The sequence below is a fragment of the Brienomyrus brachyistius genome, chromosome 16 (assembly GCF_023856365.1).
Source record: "Brienomyrus brachyistius isolate T26 chromosome 16, BBRACH_0.4, whole genome shotgun sequence".
NCBI lineage: Eukaryota > Metazoa > Chordata > Actinopteri > Osteoglossiformes > Mormyridae > Brienomyrus > Brienomyrus brachyistius.
Window position 1 is genome coordinate 7,009,273 of NC_064548.1, and position 15,608 is coordinate 7,024,880.

The 15,608-nt window shown below is 49.6% G+C and overlaps 1 protein-coding gene across 9 annotated transcripts in view; it reads right to left on the reverse strand.

Annotated features, from left to right (window-relative positions):
• Nucleotides 1-269: 269 nt before the first annotated feature.
• The window catches only part of LOC125710290 (R3H domain-containing protein 1-like), a 32,821-nt gene continuing 17,482 nt past the window's right edge, over nt 270-15,608 (reverse strand). For 4 of the 9 annotated variants that reach the window (XM_048979861.1, XM_048979860.1, XM_048979863.1 and 1 more), the window contains 22 exons: nt 14,541-14,664; nt 14,327-14,405; nt 14,089-14,145; nt 12,802-12,942; nt 11,698-11,806; nt 11,517-11,612; nt 11,340-11,368; nt 11,203-11,256; nt 10,883-11,118; nt 8,981-9,214; nt 8,015-8,163; nt 7,754-7,855; nt 7,054-7,278; nt 6,735-6,858; nt 5,106-5,263; nt 4,868-4,986; nt 4,425-4,531; nt 3,285-3,454; nt 2,845-2,989; nt 2,450-2,547; nt 2,058-2,142; nt 270-1,433 (listed from right to left, as the gene is read on the reverse strand). In XM_048979861.1, coding sequence (XP_048835818.1) covers nt 1,369-1,433; nt 2,058-2,142; nt 2,450-2,547; nt 2,845-2,989; nt 3,285-3,454; nt 4,425-4,531; nt 4,868-4,986; nt 5,106-5,263; nt 6,735-6,858; nt 7,054-7,278; nt 7,754-7,855; nt 8,015-8,163; nt 8,981-9,214; nt 10,883-11,118; nt 11,203-11,256; nt 11,340-11,368; nt 11,517-11,612; nt 11,698-11,806; nt 12,802-12,942; nt 14,089-14,145; nt 14,327-14,405; nt 14,541-14,664 — 2,706 coding nt within the window. In that variant the 3' untranslated portion in view covers nt 270-1,368. The remainder of the gene's footprint in view (nt 1,434-2,057; nt 2,143-2,449; nt 2,548-2,844; nt 2,990-3,284; nt 3,455-4,424; nt 4,532-4,867; nt 4,987-5,105; nt 5,264-6,734; nt 6,859-7,053; nt 7,279-7,753; nt 7,856-8,014; nt 8,164-8,980; nt 9,215-10,882; nt 11,119-11,202; nt 11,257-11,339; nt 11,369-11,516; nt 11,613-11,697; nt 11,807-12,801; nt 12,943-14,088; nt 14,146-14,326; nt 14,406-14,540; nt 14,665-15,608) is intronic. The other 5 variants (XM_048979867.1, XM_048979866.1, XM_048979865.1 and 2 more) reach the window with 5 other exon arrangements.

Sequence of the window (15,608 nt, forward strand, 5' to 3'; positions counted from 1 at the left end):
CGCCGGATGCATAAGCTGGCAACCCTAACTGTATATAGTTTACACTGCCCAGTCCTCCGTTACCACTGTGAACCTTTTCTGTTCTTCGAATTATTCAGGCAGAGGGGAAAAAACGCTTATATTTGGACATCGAAGGATTCACTTTGCGTAAACTAATAAATTAATTTGTCCATAATAGAACTGTAGAACACAAGACAAGTAAGCATAAATGGGATAATTACTGCACTGATATGAAGTCCCCGCTACTTGGAATTTGACAAGGGACACAGTTTGGTGCAAACATTTATTGGTTTGAAACAAATAAAAATGACTTGTAGCAGTAAACCACTGCTCAGCCTTTCAGGATCCACTTGCTGAAGGAAACAAAGAAACAGTTCTTAGCAGTGGACCGTCATACGAATATAACAGCACCATGTTTCACTGTAAAACTGGCCTTGTTTCAGAAAGCAGGGGCCTGTTGACGATGGCAGGTCACGGATCCTGAAAGCTGTTCTAGGCTATATGGGTCTTCTCTTACTCTCTTTGAGGTTTTAAATTAAGTTAAAAAAAGGAATATTAAACCAGAGGTTCTCCCTCTCATTTGCGTCCATTACAGGAGTGACATTCACTGTGAAAAGAACAGACTTAATTATTTACCTAATTTATAAATTATGTACAAAGGGGTGGGGCTTTTCATTTTTACAAATTACCAGAGGGCCTGGTAGAGTTCTGGTAGAAGGCACACAAAGGATCCTGGTCCATAGGTCAGGATGAACTCCACAGCAGACCAGCCGCAGCAGGAAAGTATTCACAGAGTCAATATTTCATTATTATTATTATTTTTTGTTTTTTTGTTTTTTTTGGGGGGGAGGGTGTCAAAGTAAAGGATGCTGATGGATATGAAAAAACTATTCTGTATAACCAGGCTTTCAATCTGACATAAGTCCCCAAATATAAAACTAAAGTTGAAAAAAGAAACAGTACATGCTGCTGTTTGATATGTTCCAGTCAGTTTAGAAAAAAACGAGTGGCTATTATTTTGGACTCACATTCATTGAAAAAATTCAAGTTATCTTGCTTCCAAATTGCTAGAACATTATGAATACTATACATTCTCAACAGCTGTTGAACTCAAGAGGGCAACTCAGTCATAAACAGGAAGTGGGGAGTGCCTGCAACAGGAAGTGCTTGTGGCGATGATGGTGGATGGGACCCCTCACTGGGAGCTGTTCCTCCGTAAGGAGTGGGCCTCAGTCTGAATGGTGCCAAGGAGCCACTGCGTTTATCTGGAGGGAAAGAGGGTGAGGACGGGGTAGGCCGGTGCCAGCCCGTGGGGTGCCTCTGCGTGATCCACTGTCACAAGTCCTGTCCTGTTGTTTTGTGAGCCACTCAAAGGCTGCTGAGTAGCGCCATTGCCTCTTTGCGACTCGCCACCTCCAAGATGCGCCCATTCACTGCAAAAAGAGGAGACACACGCTATGCAAACAGAAGAGGCCCCAACCGGGCACATTTCCGAGATACGCATTCAGATTCGTTCACCTCTTCGTCCTCAAATACCTGTTATTTAGCTGCTGCCTGTACATCTACGCAGTTAGCAAATTACCCTTAAAAGCCAGGTGACGTCATGTTTTACCCAGAGCTAACCAGCGAACCATCTCAGGTGTGACCCTCTTCCCTGACTGACAGACTAATGAGCCAGGCAGTGGGGAGACCCTGGATCGGGTCCTTTTCTGAGACGGTGGAAGGATCAGCACATTCTCCGTGCAGGTGCGAAATCTGCAGCGTGCTGCATTCTCTAAAAATAAGTAGACACACACACAAACACACACACACACACACACACATACAGGTAGATCCTAAGTGATATTACCGAGCATGCAGTTCTGTGACAGGGTGCTGTCTTTCTGCAGGTGTATGACCTACATGGCCACACATGGTGCAGAGCTGGACTCGGTACTCTGACTTGGGGGGGGGGGGGGGGGGGGTCTAATTCTACATGCTCAGTGCTGGTATTTAAATGAGCAGCCTGAGCCGGGGCCTTCTGGGTATCATTGTGATGGCAGCCTCCCCCCCATTACCTGCTTCACCTACACTGAGATCTGTAGACACTGCCCTCCTCGGTGGCTTCTTTCCCCTGCCGCCCTGCCGGACTCCCGTGGGACCCTGCCGGGGGCAAAGAGCTCTTGTGAGATGTCAATCTCTTCCTCCTTACGGTCTTCCATCCCCCCCCCCTCAGATTGTCCTTTGCCCGGTGGCCATCCACCAGGGACACAGAGACCCCAGGAACAGGCTCCTTACATACTATGGAGCTCAGTGCAGCTCGGGCTTTCTGCACACAGTCACACAATCCCACCAGCATTCACCTGAGGGCGCTGATCCCACATCAGAATTCAGGTGTTAAAGCCTCAGCCTTCCACAGCCACTATACATACACGATTCTGTAACATATCCATCTGCAATGGAGACTCACCTGGTGGTTTAGAACCACATGGGGGCCAGTCAGTAAAGGGGGGCACACGGGGGCATTATAGTGGAGGGGCTGGCCCAGCAGGGGGTACCTCACATCACCTGAGGGGGTGGCAAACATGGACCCATCAAAATGTGTTTTCTCTGGCAAAAGATTATAGACTTGGATTTAAAGAGTATGTCTAACAGAATCCAGGACGTAAAACACCTGACAGGCTGAACTTTAACAAAATACACAATACACCATTCAGTCTTTAAATATCTCCTTTTATTTTCCAACTGAATCTCACTTAAAGGGAAACTGTCAGATCTTTATTATCTCCAGATAAAAACTGACTTGTCTCCCAGTCAACCGGGAATAGCAATAATGATTGGTACATGACCCAGGAGGATGCTCACCCTGTCCCGGGACAAAGCCTTGGGTAAACTGGGGCATGATGGGTATAGGGGCCAGGCCGGGACGGACACTCTTGATGCTGCTGTCGTGGGCAGGGCCGGGTGACTGGATGGGAGAGGAGGCGGGGCTGCCCAGCGGGGGACTGCTCTGAAGGCAGAGGAAGGTACTGAGCATTTATTCAGCACTCTCTCACTTTCCCAGGATACTGGGGAACAGCGACCTTAGACACTCAGCAGAGCAGATGATATTGAAGGGAGGGGTGCGAACAACAATCAGGACACCTACTCTACTGCAGTATTTCACAATTACCCAAGGACCCTGGGTGCTCTCAGGGCAAAATGATCCAGGCTGCAATACTTTCGGTCCTCTTCACTGGAAAATGAGGGAGTCTGCTGTGTGACCTCCCCACCCCACCCCCATCACCATTCGGTGGCGCTGTTACCTGCAAAGCGTCCACAGCCGCGAGCTCTGTGAGTTTGGGGCCCCTCTGGTAGTCCAAGCTGTGGTGCTTGCTGTATTTCCAGTGAGGGGGCGAGTGGGGCTGAGGCTGGTGACTTGGGGGCAGGGCTAGATGCAGCATGACCACATTGGCTGCGTGAGGGGCGGGGCCACCTGGCGAGATGGGAAACGGCACCCACATGCTTAACGAGCATAATGCTGACGAGGCAAAAACAGCAGGAAACCTTTGATTTACGCAGTGCTCAGCCTACAAACACAGGTTATTAAACCGCAACGGCATCGTGATGCATCACTGGGTCCCTCGGGGATAGTTGCATCCCCCTTTCTGTGTTTACGAGTTTGCGGGCGTTTAATGCCGCGTATCGTTTACCTGCAGATACCTACAGCTTTCTTAAAATGCAATATGTTAGAAGTAATTAATTCCCCATTTGCACAGAGTGGCGCTGGTGACTCGTGCATTATTCATGCAGCTCGGATGCCGAACAGACACTACAAGGACAGGGCAGGCATGAACACCTGATCGGATGAATATTGTAATCTGCAATGCATCTAATTAAACCTGTTTGCCAAATTAAAGATTAGAACAGAACCCCAGACTGGGCAGGTCGTTCCCGGACTGGGCAGGCCATCCCCATGCAATGCCCCACCCGTGATGGGGTGCGGCTGGTGTCTACGCGATGAGCACACTGACTCTCAGAGCAGAACGTCGGATTTCTCACATTGGCCTCTGAGGATGGATGGACTGCCTGTCCCTTTTTCCCAAGTATTTAAAGCCATGTAAGCTGTTAATCATGTCATTATCACAAAATGAAGAAATTCTCAATGTAAAGTCCCAGATGTGGATTCTTTTAATATCAGCGGGCCATTGAAGGGAATAGGGGATTCGCTTTTAATCAGCATTCCCATTTTATTAATGAAACTGTAAATTAAATCTTCAATCTCAGAGTGCGCCGGGTAACGTGAACATGGAATATTTCTGACTGACTACACGCATCCTTCTTTGCCCCCTATAAGCAGCCGCCGGGAGCTGCAGCGCCAGGTGTACGAGGGAATGAGGGTGCGCAGGAGACACAGCGTGCAGTCAGACTCGCACACCTGCATGCTGAGTTAATGAGGCTTGTACCTGCGCGCTGCTGCTCGGGGTGCTGCTGCTGCCCGCCACAAGCTGGGGGGGTCCGCGGGAACGTCGTCGGCTCCATCTGCTGGGGGGGTGGGAAGCCCAGCGAGGAGCTGCGGGGACACGACGGATGGAGCCAGTGTGAGGCGCACAGGGGGGCCGGACATGCCAGGCTGCCAGAGCTTGGCCAGGGAAAAAACCGACGCCGGTCTGCCTGCATGTCTTCATGGATCTTTTACTGATCGCATTTCCTGCAGGATCCCCTCCTTCGATTAATATTTTACCATGGTCATAAATATTATGCTTTCAACAGCCTGCGTGAAAAGCAGCGCGTAAGCAGGAGCTGTGACTGCCATGCATGTCACTTCCTGAGCAGCCGCGTGGGCAAATACTCATTCGGACAAAAACGAAAGGGTGACGGTATGACGAGGGGAGTCAAAACGACGCACCTCATGGTGCTCTGCTGGGCGGCCGGTAGCACGCTGTAGTACACTTGCACGCTGGGCGAGGGCACAATCCCCTGGCCTGACTGCACGGGGAGGACCATTGTCTGCTGGGGCACAGGCACCTGCGGGGGCAGAACAGGACAGTTACCCCTCCCCAGCAATCTGACATGTGGTATGGGTTACAGGTGTGTTAGGACGTGGTGTATTAAACTCTGCGCAGACAGTTACAGATCAGACGTACCTGACAGGATGTCGCGGACGGATAGTGGAGCAGCACGCCTTGCATCTGGCTTCCCATATTGCTGGGCTGGCAGCCGGCGAGGTTCTGGCCCGGGGGAGGCTGCATGGCCACCACACTCTGGTAGCCATGGGGCTGGTTTGGCATCACAGTCTGACAGCCTGGAAGGGCGCGAGGGAGACGTGAGCCAGCAAACGACCGGGAGCACAAGGCGAGTCACAAAAAAAAGAGAGAGAGGGAGAGAACCATCCGGAGAAGATGTCTGAAATGCGTACGCTTATGCGCATCCACGGCAACCGGACCGCCGGGGGCCGAGTGGGAGACATAATAAGCTCGTCGTGGTCCTCCTCACGGAAGCCTGCGACTGTGTGGGCCTACTGCGAGCCAATAGAAATGCTGGGAATCAGCAGGGAGCATCTCAGATGCATTGGGGTCAAGGTTACGGCGGAAATCCCACAGACCGGGGGGCATTTTTCAATTTCTCCCAGCTACTTCGCCATGGCGATGGCAATCAGTCAGATGAGAAAAGAAGTGGGACGAGAAAGACTGGTGATCCTGACGGCACCCCGTTCGCTATTTTGGGAGACGCTCTCCATGTCAAACATGCTCTGAGCCGCGGTTCCACATGCTTTCAAAGCAGGCCTCCATCCTTCAGCGGGGGCTTTAGCCGCAGAATCGTGTTCCCGTGCTTTGTACCTTCCTGGGGGATCCGCAGGATGTCCTGCACACTGCAGCCTCGCTCCACCACCATGGAGAACAAGTGTTTAAATGGACTGGAGCTGCACTGTACAAATCAACTCTCCTGCTCCCTAAACTGAGAGGGTGTTAAGCAGCGAGCGAAGGAAAACAATGGAAAACCAGACCGGTGAGCGAAAACGCTCACAACAGCTCCCGATGCTCAGATTCAAGACATCATTACACACTTAAATCAGGAAAAATGTACTGACTTATTTTTATTAATAATCAGTAAATGAATGGAGCAGCTAGTTTTTCATAAATGGTTATTGCAGTGGCTGGTTAAATATTCATGGAATTTATATGCTCAAAATAATTAATGTTTTAAAAAAATTGGAGCAAAACAGACTCGCAAATATAGATATAGATGTCTAAGAATGGGGATACTGGGGTGAGAGAACCAGGGGAGGCCCTGCAGAGTGGATAGGAAGACCCTGCAGTGAGGCTTTGTGGGATGGACTGGGAAGCCCTGTGAGGAGGCCTGCTGAGAGGCCCTACAGTGGACCTGGGAGGCTCTGTGAGGAGGCCTAGGGTGAGGCCCTACAGCGAGACCTTGCGGGCTGAACCGGGAGGCCCTGGAGGGGAGGCCTGAGTGAGTCCCTATGGGGGGGACCAGGAGGCCCTGTGGGGAGGAGTGAGCGGCTGAAAAAGAGACCGGTTCACTGTGAGAATGGAGTACCTCTCAGACAGTGCCCCGGCCCCGGATCCAGCCGCTCTGTGTGCCAAAGTCATCTGCAAGCATCTGAAGCTGAGGCTGCCTACCCCCCATGGCGTTAAAAAAAAAAAACACACACGCACACACACACACACAAAACTCACACAGACACACAAGTGAGCAAAGTCGGGACTTGTGCGCAGAGAATGCTGTTTGGGTGAGGTGACGTCAGTCGGAGGTACCTGACTGCTGGTTGGGCTGGATCAGGCTCTGGCTCTGTGACCCGCTGTAGTGCACGGGGGTGGCGGTGCGGTACGGCTGGGCTGGGAGTGAGAATTGGGCTGGAGCGCAGTAGCATGCTGGCACCTGTAGGGGGAGCGGCACCTTCGAGTCAGAGTCACACTGCTTCACACGACAGTGACAAGCACCATGTGACAGCACTGAGCACCGCACACAGAGTGTCAGAACATCATAATATCAGTCTGACTTAAAACTGTAGGTGGTGGACAAGAGCAAAACACGGCCCTGCGCTGATCTGGGAACTGTGAGTGAGAATAATACCTGCTGCATGGGTGGCTGCTGCTGCTGCTGCTGCATGTACCCCTGTGGGAATGGTGGCAGGGACTGCTGCACAACAGGCTGTGGGGGAGCACCCCCCATGTAGCCCCCTGCTTGGGGGGCATGGAGCACCAGCGGGGCCGGGTACATGGCGGCGTGGCCGTCTGGCCCCTCGGAGGACAGTTGCCGGCCCAGGCTCAAGTGGCTGAACTGGGGGCCCAGGCTGTCCTGAGGACACAAGGGCTGAGGCTTAGAGCCAGACTCGACATCTGGCGAAGGATCAATTATTTACAGCAGTGTGCAGCATGCTTAATTAGCCACTAGGGGACGCTAACGGGCAAAAGGGGGTCAGAAAGGAGGCTAGCAGGGTATGGGGACACTGATGGGGGGGGGGCAGCTCACTGGAAATTGACATTTACCAGGGTAACACCCTCCTAAATGGGGAACAAAAGTGTTTTTAAAGTAGTATTCGGTTTGGGCTCCAAAATTTTGGGCTTAATTATTTAAAATCATGTTTATAATTGGGAGAGACACTGAAAGTGTGGCAAGCATGTGACTGCATGCTGAGCACCAGCAGGATAAGCTAACAGTCACTGTGCACACAACGTCACTGGGCCTTAACACGGATACATCAGGAGCCGAGCAACCGAATGCTCCTTTCGGAACTCAGAGGGAGGCCCAAGGGAGGAGGGAGGTGCAGTACCACAGTGTTTTGCTGGTTAGGGGGGGTAGGCAGGAGCTGAGTTGGGTACGAGATGGCTGGGCACTGGGCAGGCTGTGCTGATGGCTGCAGTAGGCGCATGGGCTACGCAAGCGATGAGGGAGACAAAGGTCAAAGGTCAAGGCAGTTAGTCAGAGAAACAGGGCAAGAAGGAGCAAAGGCTAGATGGGGGGGGGCTGGATTATTAATCGGGGTAAAGTATAACTGGAAGGGTAGAGAGGACACCCCCACACTACCACTGACCTGCGGAAGCATGTGGTGAGTCGGCTGATGCGGATGGGAGGCCGGCAGAGTTGGGGAGGGCAGGGGCTGGTGGAGCCGGGCTCGTGGCTGGAGCACAGTGGGGCTGTACATCACGGTGCTGCGGTCGGGGTTCAGGGGGGGCTGTCCTGCTGGATCAGACCATGTGTTACTCAGGGGTCCCTTTCCCAAACGGTGAAAAAAAATAGTTTGGCATTTTCAGGCTGTTAGACCCGAAGGGGGCGCTCATGTGCCAGTCACGTCTCACATAACCTTGTTTTATCTCCCCTCAGATTTATCTCTCACATCTACAGGGTGCGGATAACTGAGCCAATGACTGGCAAGAGCTTGGCTCACATGGCCCAGGCTGCCCGGTGCCAACAGGGATGCCAGACAAGCCAGCCTGGCATGGGGCCCACGAGGCTCGTCGGTACCATCATCCGCCTGCCCAGAGAACACTTCCATTTCACTTCCAAGGACACTCCTCAAGGGAAATTTTGGGAGTTCCGACGGTACAGGAAATTTCACATTCACCTTCAAAAAGGTCAATGAGTAATCATGCACTGCAGCCCAAACCTGTATAAACTCCCTTATCAGGCTGCAGCGCAAGTGCAGGCGCATTGTAAAGTGCTGCTTCATACTCGCCATTCCCCTACATTCAGGAGTGCAGACAGACTATTATTTCCAGGAGCCTTTTAGGGCTCTGCTCTGTTCTGACTCCACATCTGATTAATCGATCGTTGAGGGAGATATTGCTCTTCAAAACACCCCAAACCCAGCAGAGCCTCATTAACAAACGGGCAGCATTCCTTAGATGCTGGCTCGGCATCAGGTTCCCATATAACAAAAACACGCAGTTTTTCAAAGAGCAACTCATGGGGTCAAAACCGCCCCCTATTAATCACTGTGGCATAGTGCTTTAGAGCTTAAAAATGAACACGTGCACGGAGGCCGGACCCACATACCAACCTGTGTGGGGGTTCACCAGAACACTGCCAGGTGGCATCCCTGCTGGCTGAAGCAGATAGTAGCCAGCGCTAGCCGGTGCCACCGCCAGGCCGGGCCTGCCTTCTTCACAGCACACAGAGCCACCAGCACCGGCAGAGGGAAGTATGGCAGTCCGGCCCAGGATGGGGGCGGGCGGCAGCTGAGAGCGACACAGCGACCCCGTGGATGACCCTAAACTACCAGAAGACTCTGAACCTGCAGAAAGAGCAATGAGAAAGTGTTTATACACACACACACACACACACACACACACACACACACACGGACACACACACGGACACGGACAAATGAACGGACAGGCAGATAGACACAGACACGCACACAGCAGAGACACATAAACATAAACAGCTCCCATATTCCTATCATCCTATTCTACCATCCATTAATTTTTATGGGACTTACCCTGAACCTAACTATGATAACCCTAATCATTAGGGGTGTAACGACATACTCGGCCTATGGGACGAGATGAGACACAATACTGGGTTTGCGAGAACGAGACCAGGTGATATTTTAACAGTATTTTAAGGAAAACTTCAAAGCGGAAATGTATTACTGGAAAGCAGCCTTTTATTTAATTAATTTGAAAGACAAAAAATGCTAAATACTGCAGATGTATGGTGAAATGTTTTAAACAATCACTGTCATCATATGCAGTAAAGAACAGAACAAATATCTAGCACCATAAAATATTTCACCACAAACTCAAATGACAGGCTTCTCTCCTACTTGACTTCTCAGTTGAACATAAAATAGAATATAAATAAAACAATATAAATATCCAAAATGCTGCCACAGAAAAGATTTAAAAGTGTCTGGGGCATCTACTATGGTAATTTCATCAGACGCCGACATGCTTGCAGCAGCTGATTTGCAGCACCTTCGCGAGACCGCTTTTCACTCCGACAAGAAATCTCGTCATGTTGTAATAACGCAAGATCTTGTGAAATGAGATCTCATTACACCCGTATTAACCATTACCCAGCCCTAACCTTAAAGGGGCAGTTCACACCAGAACTGGAAAAAAAGATGTTTTAGAGGGGCTTTGGTGCTGTCTAACTGTCTAGGTTATTCTGTTGGGAGCTAGTTTTCGGCCATAGTTTTTGAGATATCAGCCATAGAAATGTCAGGCTTCACTCAAATATAATGGGACTGAATGGCATTATTCTTACTGTGGTGAATAAAGTGCCAGAAAGATACATTTGAAAAATTCAACAGCAACGTCTCTTACCAGAAATAATTACCCGGTTACTCATGATAATCCACAGACTTTGTAGAGAGCAGTTTAATGTAGGAATGATTTCCTTCTACCAAACTCCAAACACCGATTGTATCGCTGCGCAAAACACATCCCATCGCATGAGAATCCCAGGGATATCTTCTGCGCAGTGAGAGAGGAATCGGACTTTTCTACGGCCAATATTTCCAAAACTAGGCAACTCCCAGCGGAACAACCTAGATGGATAGACAGCACTAAAGCTCCTATCTAAAACTTATCTGTGTTGGGGTGAACACAGAGGTCACCTGAGAGCTACCGGACATGATTTTAGGAACAAGGGCAACAATGCCAATTATGACATTTTACTCAATAAAGAGATGCTATTGTACAAGGCGGTGTGCACTTTTTTGAGAAAGGGTCTTGCTCAGGCACCCAACAGTGACATCACTCTGCAGACCTTGGGATTCAACCCGGTGACCTGCCAATCATACACAGAGCATCCTAACCCATGGAGCTACATAATGTGTGGGCAACTTCTGACCAGCTGCACTTTGGCTGGGGCCAGGCTCTGGGGAGTGTGCGGGTTGGTAGAGAAGCCTGCGTCATGCAGAGATGGGGTGGAATGTGGGGGCGTGGGCACTTGCCTGTCTTGGAGAGCCGGCCAGCACCCCTGCTGCTGCCTGAGCTGTCACCCCGCATCAGTACCGAGATGCCGCTGAAGCTGCCGGCCTTGGTCATGGCCGGCTTCAGAATGCGGCCCGAACTGTCAGAGTCCGTACTGCTCCAGGGCCGCAGCTCTGAGTACCGGGGCTCGTTCTCTGAGCTGCTCTGCCGGCTGCTGGCCGACCGTCCGTCCTTCAGCCTGCCGGGGGGGCGCCACCTCCGTCAGCAGAGATAAGACCATACCACTCCCCGCCCCCACCCCCGGCACCGGGAGCCGAACTCAAACATGGGGAGAAAATACCTAAAAATCTGGCGTCTCTGTTGCGTGCCATTAGTGATTTCATTCTCCTGGATCCTGTGGCCAGGACAGAAAGAGCGCAGATTCACACGAAAGACCCCTTCCACCGGAAAGAGCGCCACACTGAGGCTCCCACATACCTCCTGTCTAGTGGGAAGGCCTCGGTACCCTGTAAATCAGAGAGCGTTGAGAGCACACATTACGCACAGTAAATATACAGGATGCTTTTTTGCTCTGCATTCAGAAAAAACAGGATGTTGTGCTACGCGCCTCTTCGCAAAGCATGGTGATGTAACACGCCTGCATCAGTGACTCACGTCTTGTGCGAATATCCTGTCTCTTGCCCGCTGGTACTCCTCCTCACGCTCCTCTATGGATTTGCTTCTCCGGTCGTCCTTTAGCCGCATGCGCATCTACAACAGGCAGTGCCCCCATGAGCATAGGAGGACACAGTGCAGCCTATCCCGAGCCCCACCCCACTGAGGAGGCACCACCTACCATGCTGTCATCCCGATCGAGGCTGGCATTGTCCCTCTTGAGGATGTACCGCTTCTGGAAGTCATCGGTCTTATCATCTTTGATGTGCTCTGAAAACTTTTGATCAGGTCTATGAAAAAGAAAAAAAAATTATGTAAACAACAAAATGTTTACTTAACCCTCTGGGGTCTAGGGGTAGGGAACTGACTGGGGCATGGTCAGACATTTCATTCAATATCATAAACTTAATTCATGGCAAATAAATGATTTCTTATATATTTGTTTTGGCATTAAACTCATCTTAATCTTAGCGTACCTTGTAAATATGTCAGATTTATGTGAAGTTTGTAATCTGACATCAAAGTACAGACATTGCAAAATGCCGTTTGGAACACTTGCAGAAACATTATAAAAGTACATAGTAAGCAATGGTGGCAGTTTGTTTTGATCCCAGATATCTGATCACCAAAGTCTTGGCTACATGAAGATGACTAAATCTGCAACATTCAGTTGGATAAATATATAAGAAAAACTCATGTCACTATTTCTGGCCTCCTTCCATTGAATATGTAGGAGCTCTCATGTGTATGCATGAGCCATTCACACCTGGCCACATCCCCCCCCCCTTTTATGGCGCTGATGGGGATGTATCTGGATCGCGTTTCACCGTTGTATTGTTCATCAAATTATTATGCGAATGCGATTTGAATATGTGCTAATGCAGTTATTTATAATGTGAATAGTGATCTTCAGGTGAGGGCGGCACTACAGGCCCCCAATGCAGGTAAAACAAAGTAAGGTCACATGGTTTAATTTTTTGCTGATTTAACCAAATTAAAAAAAAAAAAAATTTATACTTCCGACAATGGACGTTTTGAAAAGACAGATTATGATTTAGTCAGCGTTTTTTTTCATGTTTCTACGTAAAGATTTCTGCAAGATATAGACTGAAATAGACGCGAAAAATACACTGCATCGTCGACGATGCACTTGACCCCAGAGGGTTAAGTGAATTTTTCATGCTATGAATGACAGAATATCTTAATATCCATTAATATTCCATTAATGTGAGTGTTGACAGTAAGGTACAAGCACCTCACCGATAATCCCAAAGAAAGAACTCACATTCGGGTACTGCTGGTTTTATTGATGATGACAGACTTCCCTGATGGGTCCACGTTGTGCTCTAACCCGAAGTAGGCGGCCACCCTGTGCAGCAGCATCCTGTGGTAGGATGTCATAGGGGGAAATTTCCTCCTCTGGCTTCTGGAAAACATGGATGGCTTTGTGACTATGAGACTGCTACCACAACCACAGATGTGAAATTCACTTGGACAAGCTGCTGCTGAAATAAGTGATAGTGGATATCATTTAATGGTTTACTCTTCACTGATTATGGTGGACATCGTTTAATGGCTTACTCGTTACTGATGACGGCAGACATCGTTTAATGGCTTACTCGTTACTGATGACGGCGGACATCGTTTAATGGCTTACTCGTTACTGATGACGGCAGACATCGTTTAATGGCTTACTCGTTACTGATGACGGCGGACATCGTTTAATGGCTTACTCGTTACTGATGACGGCGGACATCGTTTAATGGCTTACTCGTTACTGATGACGGCGGACATCGTTTAATGGCTTACTCGTTACTGATGACGGCGGACATCGTTTAATGGCTTACTCGTTACTGATGATGGCGGACATTGTTTAATGGCCTACTCGTTACTGATGACGGCGGACATCGTTTAATGGCATACTTGTTACTGATGACGGCAGACATCGTTTAATGGCGTATTCGTTACTGATGACGGTGGACATCATTTATTTGGCTCACTTGTTACTGATGACGCCGGACATAATTTTATGGCTTATTCATTACAGATGATGGTGGACAGCGTTTAATGGCTCACTTGTTACTGATGATGGCGGACATCATTTATTGGCTTACTTGTTACTGATGACGACGCACATCATTTAATGGCTTATGATGGTGGACATTGTTTAATGTGTTACTCATTTTTAATGGGTTACTCCTTACTGACGACAGCGGACATCATTTAATAGCTTAGTCATTGATGATGGTGGATATTGTTTAAGTTTACTCGTCACTGATGATGACGGACATCGATTAATGGCTTACTCGTCACTGATTATAACGGACATCGATTAATGGCTTACTCGTCACTGATGATGACGGACATCGTTTAATGGCTTACTCGTCACTGATGATGGCGGACATCGATTAATCGCTTACTCGTCACTGATGATGGCGGACATCGATTAATCGCTTACTCGTCACTGATGATGGCGGACATCGATTAATCGCTTACTTGTCACTGATGATGGCAAAAATTGTTTAACGCTTTACTTGTTATTGATGATGGCGGACATTGTTTAATGGCTTACTCGTTGCTGATGAAATCCAGGATGTCATGCTCCAACTTCAGCAGCATCATTCTGTCCCTGAAACACAACGAGGGACAGAAACGTACCACCACAATTATGAGGACAGATGTGTGTCCATCACGTATCCGCTACCCTGCAGACAGGAGGATATACCTGCTAGAATGCCTGGCTGTGAAACAGTACTTAATCTTGCTCGGGTGATTACAAGGTGGTAAGTTAAGGGGGATGTGGGACTAACCTGGGGTTATTTTTTAAAGTGTTTACTAGGAACTCATGGAGATCGATGCCAGTCGAGTCTGTGTATTCCTGACTGGAATCTGAACGAGAGAAAAATAAAATTAGAAAAAGAAATGAAATCGATAAAACTGCCATGCCCGCAGCCACATGCACGTGCGCGCGCACACACACACACACACACACACACACACACACACACACACACACACACTCACCTCTGGAGAGCATCCTCCGTGAGGCTTTCTCCCGTTCTTCTGTGTCCTTCCCCTTCTCATCTTCGTCTCTGATGGGTGGCTCGTTTTTTCCAACTGGTTGGGAGAAGTGGATCTGAATTTTATCCTGGTGGGTAGAGGAGGGGGAGGGATGATGTCAATAACTCCTGCATTCAGCTAAGTTTCTAGACATTTCCAGTCATCAGCTGCAGTCACTTTAAAAGTTAATTAAACAATATTACAGGGGATTTTATGGGCTTACCAATGCAAACAGGCCTATATAAGGGCTTTACTGTGAGCCGTGCGATTTATTACGCAAAATCTTCACCGCTTCACCACCAGCCCTGCCAAACCCTATGCTGCCTATTAGGACAATAAGCCTGCAGACGCAGGCGTTTCACAATTAATCTTGAGGGATTACTGTGTTTATCCCTGCGGGAGCTGCACAGTCCTGCAGCTCCATGCAGTGGGGGAAATTAGTGGAAAAGGGACAGAACCTTGTACTTCTGTTTAACAATAAAAAAACAATAGCTGTGATCTGCAAAATCTGCATGCGAACAGCAGAGGGGAGATGGTGGAAACGCCACCAGGCACAGTCCACGGGGGACATGGTAAGGAAAAGGGGCCAAATGCCACCGGGCACCGCCCATGATGGAAGTGTGGTGAGAAGATGGGCGAAATGCCACCGGCCACAGCCCATGATGGAAGTGTGGTGAGAAGATGGGCGAAATGCCACCGGCCACAGCCCACGGGGAAGGTGGCGGGGGAGCTGGGCAAAATGCCACCAGGCACGGACCCTGGGGAAATGGCAGGAGAGATAGGAGAAATGCCACCGGGCAAGGCTCATGGGGTGCATGGTGGGAATGACGGGCGAAATGCCAGCAGGCACGGCCCATGGGGAACGTGGTCGAAGAGACAGACGAAACGCCACTGGGCAGGCCCAACGTGGCAAAGGAGATGGCAGAAATGCCATTAGGCATGGCCTACGGGAAGTGTCACGGGGGGACATGGCGCAAAGGAACGCGAGGTCCTGCTGAGGAGCTCCCCCGCCATCCTCAGCTTCGCCACTAC